Below are 14832 nucleotides of genomic sequence, written 5' to 3' on the forward strand. Positions count from 1 at the left end.
ATACCAATGGGATTTCAGTTTAATAGTGGGCCATACTATGCTCAGTGGCAACGTTCTATCGCTTAAGAAGGATTGCTTTCCTGTTTTCAGGTTGCCTCCATCCTTAGGGCGGGTGGTTTCTGTGGGCTATCGTTAGCTTGTTATAGGGCTAATCTGCGCAGCAGACAAAAGCGGGGAATGCGCATCACATAACTCGGCATTGGTTCGAGCAACAATATTCAGCACAATTGTTGAATAGGTTGAGGTCTCACACTACACCAAATTTTAAAAAGTTACATGGATTGGTACAGTTGATAAAATATAAATATAGCAACTTTTGAAAATTGTAACAAATTAAGCAGTTATTCTAAAGCACTTCCATTTTGCACGGAAGCCTCAAACAGCGCTAGCTGACCCTTCGCTACGTCTACGTTTTACAGACAAAAATATATTATTTGTAGCTATAATATATTGTATTTCACATTCTTTTGAATTTGCGAGAATGCCTTATGCATGAAATAGGCGCCTCCACACTGAAGCATTAGGTATTTTTTTCCTCCTAAAATATTCATTTGGCAAACAAGTCACATTCACTTTCGGGCTACGAAGTGATATGCGCATGAAATATAAAATATTCAATGCGATCTAAAATATGAATTTTTTTACCCGTGTTGATCTCTCGTGGAATCGCCCAACTTAAGTTGCCGACATCCGATGCTGCCGCACCGATTAGGCCTAACGAGCTAGACAGTGTGGTTAATCATGTGGCCATGACGAAAATCCGCCGCCGGCTGATGTGATAACGGGGTGCAAATCGTTAGGAAAAGCTTGTCACTTATATGTTCCTACGTGTGGTTCATCAGTGATCGGTCACGAAATCATGCGTATGGGTTAGATTGATGGCCGTTGAAGTGGCGTTCAGGGCCGCGGTCGACCAGCCAGCAACTACTGCGAGCACGCGTGTCAAGTTCATGTGTGTGCTTGCATGCGGGCAAAGCGCTCCCAGTTGTGCAAATCGGCATGTGTGAACAGTGACCTCGTGTATTCGGTGTGGTCAGCGTGCCTTCTGGTGGCTAATCAGACCGTTCTTCACCCATGCTCTTGTGCTTTCGCTGTGTGCCAGTGTTGTAGTTCCCTATGTCCGAGTTGCCTTAAATCATTTTGATCGGTATCTTAAACCTGGATGAACCTTGTACCTTGTCTAATATAGAGATGACGGGCCGTAGGAATGGTGCATGCGTCAAGGCACCGACACGGCAGAGCCATTCACCAAGGGTATGGATATTCGAGAAGTTGAACATTAGATGTTCGATTCGCGAAATGAATTATTTGAACATTCGTTATTCGATGGGAAACTAAATATTCAAGTATTCGCACGCCCATACTTACAATGTGTCCTCCCGACCAGATGGTCTTTTGTCAAACTCTTGATTACATTCTTTGTGTGTGTGCAGCTCCCGAGTACTGGTGCTCAATCGCCTATTTTGAGCTTGACCAGCAAGTTGGTGAGACATTCAAGGTGCCATCAACCTTTTCCGGTGTCATCATTGACGGCTACGTTGACCCATCCGGTGGAAACCGCTTCTGCCTTGGTGCCCTCTCCAATGTTCATAGAACAGAGAAGAGCGAGAAAGCGAGGTAATCTCATGCAGTCGTCGTCGTCTCTCCTGTTTGCTCTAGCATAGAAGCTGCTTTTGTTTTGTTGCGGCAGAATGTTTTGTGACAAGAACATTTTATCTAGAACATGTTCCTTCTTTTTTTTAACTTAAAGCCTTCATTTTGTCAGGCTTTTTGTTTGACAAGCTCTTCCTCTTACTTGCTCATTTCTGTATTGTTGCACAGTCACTTGATAAGTTATGCCAATGTGGAAAAAAAAATATCCAGTGAGGGCTACATGCCATTTGCCCTTCACTCGTGGAGATGCACGTCTAAGTAAAGATGACACACGCAATTTTGAAGGTTGTGGAAAGAATCTTTTGATTCTTGATAAGTTTACAGATTCAAAACTCTTCTGAAAAGTTCTGTTCTGGCAGCAGCTCAGTGCACCAGAATATTCTGTAGCTTCTAGCTGTTCAGGGACGATCCAGCATTTTTTTAAATGTGCTAAATAAACAGTGCCGAGCCATTACCGTATTTACTTGCATAATGACCTCACCCCTGAATTTTCTCGTTTGAATTAGATTTTTTTTTCTTTCCCGTGTAATGATCCCACCCCGAACTTGTCACAGCGATATGTCGTGTGCAAAGTCTAGCTAATGATGATCACGTCGAATCCTGTCAAATGCTACGCGAACGACTTTCGAAGACATACCAAGCGGTCTGCACGCACCAAACATTCTTAAGCAGATGCCCCATTCCATTCCTTTCATCACTTTCCACACTTCCATGAAAAAAAAAAAAAAAAAGCTACAGCCAAACTTGCCTTGGCTTTATTATTTGTATGCTCTATAATGGTTGTGGTCAACAACAACAACAAAAAAGAGGCGTCTTTCGGTTCTTCTCGTCTGCACTCGTGGGCACGCAACAAACCGCAAGCGGCGACGATAGTAGCCATGTTTACACTGATACGTTAGAAGTGTACCCTATTCACACGCCGACGCTTGTAACACAGCTAAGATATTCGCCCACCCTTAGCGGAAATGTGCCGTATTAGGATGGTAGTGAAGACAAATGCCGCAGTTTCCGCAGCATACCCGCCATGTGTTTCTATGTCACTGGCAGCTAAGCACACCCATTTCTGTTTCTGTCCCCTCAAAGTAGACATGGCTACGTTATTGCCACTGACTTGCCGATATTAGCGATATTATTCATTACTGATACTGAAGAAACTGTTTGAATGCATGTAATGTACTCACGAAAAGAAAAAAAAAAGACGCGTTCGTCGCATTCGGCTTGCTCCACCGGCCGCCATTTTTGTTTTGGTGTCCCGCACTGTCACAGCGGCAGCCGCCTGTTTGTTGACCTGTTGTCATCCCGCAGCAAATGTGTGATGAAAAAAAATTTTATTTTCCCGGGAAATTTAAACCCGCATAATAATCGCACCCCTGAATTTGCGGCAATTTTTTTGACAAATAAATGCGATCGTTATGCAAGTAGATACGATAAATGATCACATTCGTACAAGCTCAGTGTAATTGCAGCACCAAACGCAACAGCGTCCAGATCTTGTCACACATATATGTCTGAATTGTTTACGAAGTAGGTAAAAAGCGGCAATTTGCTTCGTTATATCAAAATTTTTTTGTATAGAAATTCGACCTTTTATGCAAATATGTACAATCACCGATCAATTGTTCTTACACGGAAAGAGACCGCAGAATTTACTGAGCTATCGGGCTATTGAAAAATTTGAATGAGAAAGCGATTCATTTTGATGAATTTGAGAGTCGGCGACTAATGATACGGTTTCATGCCACGTCGACAATATCTTCACATAGGCAGTACTAACTAAGTGAAGCCAGCCACACCACGGCTGTCACATTTCGATGGGAGCGAAATGCACAAACACAGGTGCACGTTAAAGAGCCCCAGGTGGCCGAAATTTCCGGAGTCCCCCACTACGGCGTGCCTCATAGTCAGGAAGTGGTTTTGGCACATAAAACCCCATAATTTAATTTTTTTAAGCCAGCCACGCTTTCGCGCGCTTTCCACCCCTGTGGCTGATAGCGTCGCCCGCACTGGGACAACGGCATCATGAAAAGCATTGGTAGCAGGGAGCGAATGCTTCGTCTGCTTCTCGCTCCAATGGGTCACCAAAACTCGAGATTACGCAACCTTCAATAGTAAACACACTGGAAGACAGCTTACATGGTGCCATGGCCACTCTTTGCACACGTGACAGGTTACCTCTAAAGCCGAGACCACACGCATGCATGCGGACACGCACAAGCTCACGTCTACGTGCCTTGCGCCTGCTGTGTCTCGCGAGGAATTGTGGTTTGCATCCACAAATACGCACGACACTGTGCGCTCACTGGGCTCATTCACAGATGCCTTGGAAGACGCCACCTCGTACTTTGTTATCGACAGTGTTTCAAAATGCTTCAATATATATAAAAAGTAATTGTTATTTTTTTAGAGCTGTTAGATCAGCACAACAAGGAAAGGTTAAGCACTATCTTGCATGATATACATCTGCTTTGCTGAGAGTTGAATGTACCACGCCGTAGCTGCTTAGCCAGATGCACTGATGCAAGGCAGCCAAAGCGTGTGATAACAGAGAGGAGCTGCTCGCCCAGGTCGCACTGCCTTTTGCCTTGTACGAGTCGTACTGTACTGTCTGCGCATGCGTGGGCACACGTCCGCGCAAGCGTACATGTGTTCTAGGCTTAAAGCAAGGCGTGCGGCTGCGTATGCATGCGCCAGTAATCGCGACCCATGCCAACTACCCCCCCCCCCCCCCCCCCAGCCCTTCACACGCGCTTGGTCACATTACTGCGAGCTCGCTCTCCTCCCCCTCTTTCCCTTTGGTCACGTGGGGAGACGGCACTAGTGCGAGAAGCCACCATCTTTCTTTCTCACCCTCATGCACTTTCACTCGCACTTAAAGCACAAAGTACGTGGGCTGCAATAGGATCTTAAAGGGCCCCTCACCAGGTCTGGCCATTTTGAGCTGACAAGCGCACAGCGTACAATCCGCGCTAACGATCACGTTTGCTAAGAATTGCGTCGCTACAGACTGCGGAAAGGTCTGAAATTTCAATCTGAACACCGTCTTCCCTTTCTCTCCCGAGAACTGCGCTCAAAGTCGGACGGTTACGTAGTTGCATGCCTACGCCTATGTAGTCGGGTCAGCAGTGTGACATCGCTTGTAGTGACACGGGACTTTGAGAATTATTCAAGGCAACATCTGTTGCTTGAATTGATGTATTTAAGTTTAGAGAAATAATAAAACACACAAACGGAATGTTTGCTTGTTTTTTGTTTTACTTCGCACTGAAACAAGAGAGATGTACTTCCGCTTCGTCTGCTTGTTCACACGGTCATGCAGTCATGTGCACAGGTACCGAAACTATGCAGTTTTCTGACGTGTTCCGGCGTGTGATCATGCTCAGCTGATCCGCTTGTTCTGCCTCAGTATTTGTGTAGCACTGAATTATACCGCTAGTCATGTGTCCTTGACCACAGCACGCAAAGTTGTGTGCTGCGCAAAAGCAGACAATCACAACAGCTCATGTGCAGCACCGAAAAAAAAAAAAAGGGCAAGGAGGAAAAAAGAATGAAGGTGGGGCCCATGCGTATGCATCACACGATCCTCGAGGTATGGTATGAGAGAATGCAGGGGAGGAATTTTGCTTGCGCAGGCTAGACAGGGCGAGTGGAGGGAGTGTCTCTCTATGCAGTGGTGCTCACCTCCTGTAATCATGGGTTCGCGGCATTGAAGTATTTCTGTCTCGGCTATTAATTAGCCGATTTGAAAAATTTTTACGGCAGAACGCTCTCTAGAGGACACGTAACAACTTTCAGCATATAACCAAAATTTGCTATGAGGCCTGGTGATGGGCCCTTTAACAAAGTACTTGGACTTTATACGGAACATGATGCGGTGCCACTTTGGCCGTCGCTCTTGTTGCGCTGCGCGCGGTTTGAGAGGTGTGTTTGCTTGTAGTTCAGTCATTTGATCATGTGCGGCCATGGAAGTTTCCATTTATTGTCTCGGCATTCCTTTGCTGCAGAAGTGAAATTTCATTATACAGTGAAACCTCGTTAAACCGTAGTTGGCCGGAGCTCGGAAAAAGTACGTGCTAAACGGTAGTACTGCTTAACCGAAATAGCATGAGATCGCCCACTTACCTGTCAAAAACGGAACTCTGAGAGTGTGCGATGAAAGGAAAAAAAAAACCATGCAGTATTTATTCACTTCGCGCGACAAAAGTGTTATTTTCAATTGATGCCACGGCAGCCTAGCAGCGACGACAGCCGCCTCAAACTTACTGAAGCTGCGAGCCAGCTTTTCAGCCAGCCCCCTCTTCTCGGCAAACACTCGCATGGCGGATTGCTTGTTGACGTTGCATGTTCTCCGGGCGGTTGCACTGCAGGAGTCGCGGGGTGCCTTTTTCATTGCGGGGTGCTGTTCTCTTCGCCACGATTGCATTCATGAGGCTGACGTAACGCGCAGCTTCTGCCACTGTCGGGCCTGAATCGCCCATGCTGTCGCTTTCTGTGTTGTACTCATCACTGTTGCTAGTCGACACTTCGGCAACAACAGCGGCAACGATGGCGAAAAGTCAAACCTCGTAGCCGACATCTCTTCGCGGTCGGAGCAGCGCTGCCTAGCGACTTCTTTGCATTCCAAATGCCACGCACCGTAGTCAACTGTAGGTCCCTGTCGCATGCCAGCGCAGTCTTCTTCGTGACACGTTCGATAGCACGAACAATGTCTAATTTTTCTTCTATGCTGAGCACCCGGCGTCTTTTTTATCTGAGTTTCGGCATGACCCGAGTCCTTGTTTGCACGGCGCCGAAATGATGTTGATGTGGCTTCACACGCAAATGCACAGGGCACTTGGATGTTCTGATCTCTGAGGCTTGTTGTTCTGCCGGGCGGCCCGATGGAGACGACGTACCGCTGTGTTTGCGCGAAGAAAAGTGGAAACACTACGTGTTAACCGATACGTACGCAATAACCTGGTACGGTGTATGCGGATAGAAAACACATTCTGTTCAATGGCCGCTGAGTCGGGGATCTGACTTTACTACTTTTAAAGCGAAACTACTGTTTAAGTGGATACGGTTTAACGAGGTTTTACTGTATTGAAATCGCATACAAATACACTTTGTTGTATTGAGGTTCTAATTACATGATGTTCTGTGGACAAACAGCGATGAAAAGTTAAATACTTCATTATATTAAGAATTTAGTTATATTGAAGTTAGTTATATTGAGTTTTAACTGCAGGACCAATTATTTATGAAGTCCCATATTTATGACTACTCCATTTTGTTTTATGAATCACTCAGCATCTTAATGTTGAAAACTTCCTTTCATGGCTTGTTAGACTGATCACGGTTCACTTTGAAATTAGAGTTTTAGTCCCCTATATATTGAGGTTTACTAAGGTAATGGCAGCACAGCCAGTTTTCAAATAGACAGTATTGTGTGCATCAGCTAGTGTTTTATAACTTGTTAATGTGGTTCCTGTGGCAAAATCATGTGCACTAGCAAAAAACACAATTTTAACCTGTTCACATGGTAATCACAGCCGCTTCCAGTTCGGAAAGGAAGTACACTATAGAGGAGAAACACACACGTCCGTTGGGAAAACAGTCTGTCATTGCCACTTTGGCAACATCACTCGCATCTCTATTCATTACGTGGCAGTGTCATCTCAGTCTTCCCCCTCTCAATTTGCCTCTTTTCTTTTTTTTTTTTGCAACCATGGAAACCAGTAGTTTAATGAAATTGGCACCAGCAAGCCTCCGGTGCCTACCTGCGTGAGACTGACAGTGCCACGTGCATTCTCTTTCCCCAGGTTACACATTGGCAAAGGAGTGCAGCTAGACCTGCGTGGTGAAGGGGACGTCTGGTTGCGCTGCCTCAGCGATCACAGTGTCTTTGTGCAGAGCTACTACCTAGACCGGGAGGCTGGCAGGGCGCCCGGAGATGCCGTGCACAAGATCTACCCAAGTGCCTACATCAAGGTCCGTACTGTTTTTGCCTAATCGCAGACAGTTCACAGAGTGGAGAGCATATTTAACACATCAAAATTGTTTATAAATGCACTTCGTTATGTTGTGGTTCTAAGTATGCAGTGTTCTATGGGCAATAAGTTATAGAAGGGTAAATACTTCATTCATTATATAGAGGTTTAACTGCAGCCAAAGGAATCAGTGGTGCTTGCTGGTGTTTCTTCTGCATCTTGTTTACTTCAACCCACCGGACAATTAGACGAATTTCGTTGGTCCCCTCAGGGTCGAACTTGTAGCGGCGCGACTATTGCCACCGAAGCAGGTGAAGGTGAGCTCATGTGCAGGTTGCACAAGAATAGAACGCGCTAGCGTGCTCGACTTGAATGGCCGCAGTGTCGGCCGCTCCCGAGATCCCACTGCACCTTGGGTGGCCGGCCCAAATACAGTCAACGACCGATTTTTCGGACCCTCTAAGGAACGTAAAAACGTCTGAAAATTCAGGCAGTCCAAAAAAATGAATGCATGCAAAAAAACTCACTTTTTTTTCTTTTTTTCTCGGATCTAGAGGTAAAGAGCTAAGTACCAGGTTTCCGAAACCCTGCCAAAGCATCAGTGGAGTGGCTATAAAAAAACGCATTCAAAAACTCTGTATGCAGCCGACTGCCAGTTTATTATGCATGTGCATCGTCGGGCAGCCGGTTTTATTGCTGCAGTGACTTGAAGAACTTGTTCATTGTTGTTTGGACGGCGTTCCGGTTGCATGCGATCATATTCACCTCGATCTGAGCAAGGGTCATGTCAGCACTGTACACCGATGAAAGATTCAACAGTGCTCGCGTCAACTCGGCGCTTGTAGGCGGCGCAGGCATTGGCTCCTTATTTTCAACATCGGAGTCTTCTGAATCCCCCACAACCTGACTCCTTGCTCCATGCCGAACTCCTTGCTCACGTCAGCCTGCGATGGGCCGCTCACGACTTGCTTAATAATGGCGGCTTTCTTCTCCATCGTTAACCGATGGTACTGCTTTCCGCGCTTTGATGCCATCGGCGAGGACGACGAAGACGGAGTGGGGGCCATCGAAGGCAAGCGAAATCCTCAAGTTGCGAACAGTGGAGTTCGCAGACGAGCGTCGAAGCACCTAGGCCTAGCGTCGCAGAGCACACTTGACACAACAGCACAACCACACACCACGCTAGCCAAAACGTGGCCTACGCAAACAAATAAAATGGCGCCGCCATGCGCCGCTCCAGAAACTCCGCCGGAGGCGGAAGTGCGGCGATGAACAGAGCTAGCGTGGCCAGACCAAATCGGTGTGTGACGGCTAGATTTGGCTAGTTGTGGTTCAAAGCGGTAATATGCTTCGGCTGCAAGTCGATTTCCTGCTCAGGGGCGCTGTGTGAGGAGACAAAGGACCTTCCGTCGCGTCAAAAAGTCCGGAAGATTGGACGGCGGGGGGTTCGAGCGTCCGAAACTTCAGATGTCCTTATACATTGATTCTATGGGGCTCGTGGCGGTGCCACGAAGACGTCCGAAATATCGGGCATGTCCGAAAATTCAGTCGTTGACTGTAAACCATGGCCACGGCGACTATTTCTTCGCGCTGCCTCCCACAAATTGGTGGCCCGGACGATCGAGCCAAGCCTACCCGCAAAATGGAAATCGAATGTATAAGAACAGTGTTGCACATCCTGAATCGGAGCATGTGACTGAGGTCTGTTTCACCGTGTCACCTTGGTCTTTTGTGCAGGTTTTTGACCTTCGGCAGTGCCATGGCCAAATGCAGCAGCAGGCACAGACGGCGCAGGCAGCAGCGGCTGCCCAGGCCGCAGCGGTGGCTGGCCACATCCCAGGGCCTGCGTCAGTGGGCGGCATTGCCCCTGCCATTAGTGAGTTTACCCTCATAGTGTTTAGGATGGCACCACTTGGCCCCATCTGGTGGAAATTTTAGTTATTTACGCATCGAAACTTTGCTACAAGTTTTTCAGTACAGCTGTTAAAGGAGAGTTTCGCAGCCATTTTCATGCGGTTAAGGCTGGTGTGCGGCAGGCAGCATGCTCGGTATCAGCCAGTAGCAACACAACATGCACGAAAGTCCCGATTTTTCACTTTGAAACAGTGAATCAAAGATTATAAAATAAATACGTAGGTTACCTTGCATATACCTCACTCAAGTAGACAACACATTCTTTTGTAGCATTTCCATTTATCCATTAATGTATAATTTTTTATTGTCACATTGCATTTTACCGGCTCACTGTTGGAGGACAGCTAGGAGTCTCTACGGCTACAGCAGTAGAAGCTGATGGCATGGCCAGCAACGCTACCAGCGTGGGAGCCCCATATGAGTATGACCGTGGTGTTGGGTGATGAATCATCACTAAGAAAATCCAGCAAAGAGACCCCTAGTAGTAATTATAATTCACTTATACAGCTTCACTGTCTCTTATGTACCAATTGATCAAATTGGCATACATCTGTACCATGTTGCACAATATGTTTTCCTGTTTATAACTTTCTTGAAACTCAATCTCTGTGGCAAGTAGAGGATGTTTGCGTAGAGTCAATTTCCATTAACTCATTATGTGTATTACAGTCGAAACCTACAATAACAAAATCGGAGGGGCTAGCGAAAAAATTTGCTTTTGTGAGAATATCATTGTTCCAAAATAAGACTGTACAGATAGGAAATGTGCTTAAAAACACAAGTCACTGTCAATATTTTGTTAGCCTACTTTAGCGAGTTTTGCTCGAGGCTATCCAGGGTCACATTTCCGAAAGCCCAAAGTGTATCCAATGCATCCGTCAGAGATGGCGACACTAGCATGAAGTTTTATTGGTGACCTTTGAGGATGTGATCGCTTTAGCGAGAGGTTGCATGATTCAGCGTTGGACGTGTCAGCAAGCGACAGCGATCCTGCTGTGCTAAGCATGCTGTCTTGGCACCAGGAACACTTGTTTCTTGCGTATGGGGTACGTGCCTGCAGACACCGACATTTATGATGCTGATGTGTGATACCTCGTAAAAGGGTTCGTATCACTCACAGGGATGTACCAAGAATATGCGCACATCTTCTGGCAAATCGCCAGGTTCATATGTGATGCCTGCTGGACGGTACCGAAGCATGCTTGATTCACATTCACAGGACACATTCTTTCTCAGATGATCACTTTTGGGGACACAAAACGGTCACTCTTTTCAGTCACAGCTGGAGGGGTGGCAGCCCACTCAGCGGCCACCATCTGAAGTGCTAACATTAAAGTCCACATCGGTGGGACGTGGACTTCGTTTTCATTGCACTTTGTTTTTTTCTGCATACCACAGATCAATGCACATTGAGCTACAGAGTATGCACGCACTGGATGTGGTACGCAAATCGTCCTCAGTACTGGTTGATGGCTATGCGGCTGTGCCATTTGAAATGGACAATTGTCAAATAAGATGGTGGCCACAGCAGGTTCGGCACCAGCGATTGCTTCAGACACTCTGCTGATCTTGTAAAAAGAATGGTGGCGGAGCCAGTTTGAGTGGCAGAAAATGCATTTGAGCATTTTTCCAGACTTTGTAGATACTGTTCTAGACTCTAAAGGTCACGGGATCAAAATGTGGCCGCGGCAGCTGCATTTTGATGGGTGCGAAGCGCAGAAAATGCAAAAATGCATTGAGGGCATGTTAAATATCCCCTGGTAGTCACAATTAAACCAGAGCCCTCCATTACAGTGTGCCTCATAATCAAATCACGGTTTTGGCACGTAGAACACCAGAATTCAATTCAATACAAAATTTCTGAACACAGTAAGATAATATCGGGACCAATGTTCTGTCACATTTCGTTCCTGAGATTGCAGTTGAGTGGTGTTTTATTTTAGAGCTGTACGAAATTCATGGACTCCTATGGGAGTTTGTCGAGGAATATTTAGTTGCAGCTAGACTATTTCCTTGTGTTAGGCTTTCCTTGTCGCTGGCATCAACTGTATATGGTTTTGTTCAGTTTATATTATATTGCTTTCTTGTTATCCTTAATTCTTTTTCTCTTTTTCTTTCTTAAGTAGCGAGTTTTAGCTTTTGATTTTCATGGGGTCTGTCAGGCAGTTGCAAGACTTACTTCTTTATCGGCATCGATTTTTATCCATGGAAACTTTGATTGACAAAACTTCTAACATGAAAGCTAGGTCAGTAAAATGCAGTATATTTTGGCACAAGAAAGTCTAGCGAAAGTGTTAGAATAGTATGGTGTGCACTCTGTCCCCCAGGAGTCACAACATGAGCATAAAAGCTGACTCACTGGAGCAGGTGAGTATGGTGGATTTTGGGTTCATATCATAAAGCACTCTGATTAAATGTCAACAAAGGCGTGCTGACTCAAGATGCAGGCTATGGTCCTGAAGGGAACAAAGAAAAAAAGAAAGTTGGGAAAAATAGTGTGGGTGTTACACATATTGGCAGCGTCAAAAGCTTACAGGGTACCGAGTCCACGAAAAGCTTGGCCTGTACAAATCCTGGGGTAGACAGCCTGGAATTTAGATTTACAGCCTGTAGTCCTTGTCAGGTTGTCTGTACTGTGCTGCAATGATAGCAACAGTCACAAGCTGCAAGTACAGTTACCAACCAATAATTTTGTAATCAAATAATTCAGACATGCTCGGCAAACCGGATTCTGCCTGCCCAACCGTCTGCTGCCACTGGATTGAGTAAAAAAAGTAGGGGTTTCAAATACTTACATAGACAAATAGAAATCGAATAGCCAATGTTCTAATAATTTCATTTGGGAATCAACTGCCTACTACAGTTGAACCTCGCAATAACGAAATCGACGGGGAACATGAAGAAACTCGCTTTTGCGAGAGTTTCGTTGTTGCGAAATAAGACAGCACAGATAGGTAATGCGTCACAGAACGAAACCTTACTGTCGAAATTCCGGTAGCCTACCTTGGCAACCTTTGCTCGAGGATATAGAACCGCACTGTCGACAGTACAAAGTGTGCCGCATGCGTCAATCAGCAGTGGAAAGCACTGCCGTGGAGCAGTATTCACGGTCAATTTCTTTCGGAGATACTATCACTTTTGCAAGATTTTGCATAACTCGGCACTGGATGCAGAGCAACAGTGCTCCATGTAAGCAGCCGCATTTCTCCAGCGCAAGATGTCGCCCTAAACACCGACGCGTCCAGTGGCGAGCAAGAAAGTGATCGTATCTCGTATACCCGAAGGCAATCAATTGAGATTACAGCTCCTTCGCACAAATCTGTCTGGTGCCGAATCAGCACGTGATGTCCGTCGGGTGGCACCGAAACCGTTGTCACATGCCAGTAGCAACATGAGTGCCACTTCGAACGGGCAATGATGAAACAAGATGGCGGCCGTGATGTGTTTCAGGCGCACGTGATCGCTTCTGGCGCTTGGTTGTTTTTGTAAATGGAAATGACGGCACCCACGCAAGTGTAATGTGGTGGTATTTTACGCAATTTTAGTGCAAAGAAATTGCACTTGAGCACATTTTGGAGCCTGCTAGCCTTGTGCAAGTAGGTAACATGCGGGGCTACGTTCCAGCAAATTTTGTTGACACGGGATTGTACTACAGCAACATTGCGTTGTCGAGAGGTACGAAATGCATTGAATCCTATGGGTGTTTACCCGGGATATGAAAATATCTTGTTGTCACGAGAATTTCGTTGTTGCGGGGTTTCGTTATTGCAGATTTCAACTGTATTAGGTTTTTCGAAAATTCTATAGTGTTTTTCTGAAAGCCTCGGTCATGGTCGGTGCCTTGACGTGTGCAGCACTCCCACAGCACGCGAACTCAGGGGTACAAGGTTTGACCACGTCAATGGGACTGATTGAAACAATTGTGATGCAAACAGAAGGAACAACGAAAACAGTGAGTATGAAAAGCACGAAAGCAGGTGCAAAGATCGGGCCAGATAGCCACCAGAAGGCACGCAGATCGTATCGGATACAGGCATTGAAGCTCACAGATTTGCACAGTTTGGAGTTTTCCGCCCACATGCGAGCTAACCTGGGTATGTGTGCTCGCCGTATTTGCCGGCTCATTGCCTGCGGTCCTGAACGCTGCTTCAACGGCCATCAGTCTAACCTGTATGTGTGAAGCAATGCATTGACAAACTTTTTTGGCCAGTTGTGAACTAAGGTCACTTATTTTCTGACAAACGAGATATTTCAGTTGTGCCACGTTAATAAAAATGACTGGTTCATGCTGCACCATACGGATGTGTTGTGTGCAGGTCTGTCTGCGGCAGCAGGCATCGGTGTAGACGACCTTCGACGGCTGTGCATTCTGCGGCTGAGCTTCGTCAAGGGCTGGGGCCCCGACTACCCACGACAGAGCATCAAGGAAACGCCGTGCTGGATTGAGGTGCACCTGCACCGTTCGCTGCAACTGCTTGATGAAGTGCTCCACTCCATGCCCATCCACGACCCGAGACCACATGACTAGCCTCCTTACCCCACCCTCCCCTTCACCTCCTGCATCCCATCCTCCCTGTGTCCCCAAATTTTCAATCAAAATAAAAGCGACTGTGAAGAATACAAATGTGTGGATGCCATTTCACATTCTCATTGTAATCACATGAACACAGATGGAGAGGGAAAACGTTGCTTAAAGTGGTCCTGAACCACCCCTTGGGCTTGGTGAAAAGACATACTCCATGGATAGGATATGCTGCTGTGAACATCTCAGCCAAATTTTGCAGTCGTGCGCGGTGCATGGAGCTGACAACTGGAGTGCAAAGTCACCTTTGTCTCAAGCACTCTTTTTTCAACAGAAGCCTGCTCCTCACTCTTTTCTGAACGCTTTATTTCGTAATATAGCAGATTCCCATACACAGCTGCTACGTACGTATTGGCCAACAGCTGACATAGTCATGAAGGATGTTTGGATCAGTGCGCTTCTTCCTATTGTTACTGTGTATATTTATTCATGAAGTTTAATAAACGGGCTGAAGTAAGTGAAAATCTGCTTTCGAATTTCGATAATAATTACGTTCTTCCAGAAAAGGCCAACTGTTGTCTGCTGACACTCGGTTCTGGCTGCCCGCATAGCAATTAAACTTTGGCCACCCATGGGTCATGCCGCTTATTGGTGCTGTAGCCATCACATCTCGCTAATTTCAACTAGCTCTGACTGCTCAACTAGCCTTGAAGCCCATGAAACTTAAGGCCAGACCGCATGCATGCTTGCCAGCACATGTCACTCTGGCCACTTCTG

The 14832-nt window shown here is 46.3% G+C and overlaps 1 protein-coding gene across 3 annotated transcripts in view; it reads left to right on the plus strand.

The window, feature by feature from the left end:
* Positions 1 to 14157, plus strand: part of Med (Smad/Smad4 homolog Medea) — a 58810-nt gene extending 44653 nt beyond the window's left edge. For all 3 annotated transcript variants that reach the window (XM_050178474.3, XM_050178472.3, XM_050178473.3), the window contains 4 exons: positions 1434 to 1617; positions 7452 to 7620; positions 9357 to 9495; positions 13850 to 14157. In XM_050178474.3, the coding sequence (XP_050034431.1) occupies positions 1434 to 1617; positions 7452 to 7620; positions 9357 to 9495; positions 13850 to 14061 (704 nt within the window). In that variant the 3' untranslated portion in view covers positions 14062 to 14157. The remainder of the gene's footprint in view (positions 1 to 1433; positions 1618 to 7451; positions 7621 to 9356; positions 9496 to 13849) is intronic.
* Positions 14158 to 14832: the final 675 nt, after the last annotated feature.

The sequence above is a fragment of the Dermacentor andersoni genome, chromosome 5, assembly GCF_023375885.2.
Source record: "Dermacentor andersoni chromosome 5, qqDerAnde1_hic_scaffold, whole genome shotgun sequence".
Lineage (NCBI taxonomy): Eukaryota > Metazoa > Arthropoda > Arachnida > Ixodida > Ixodidae > Dermacentor > Dermacentor andersoni.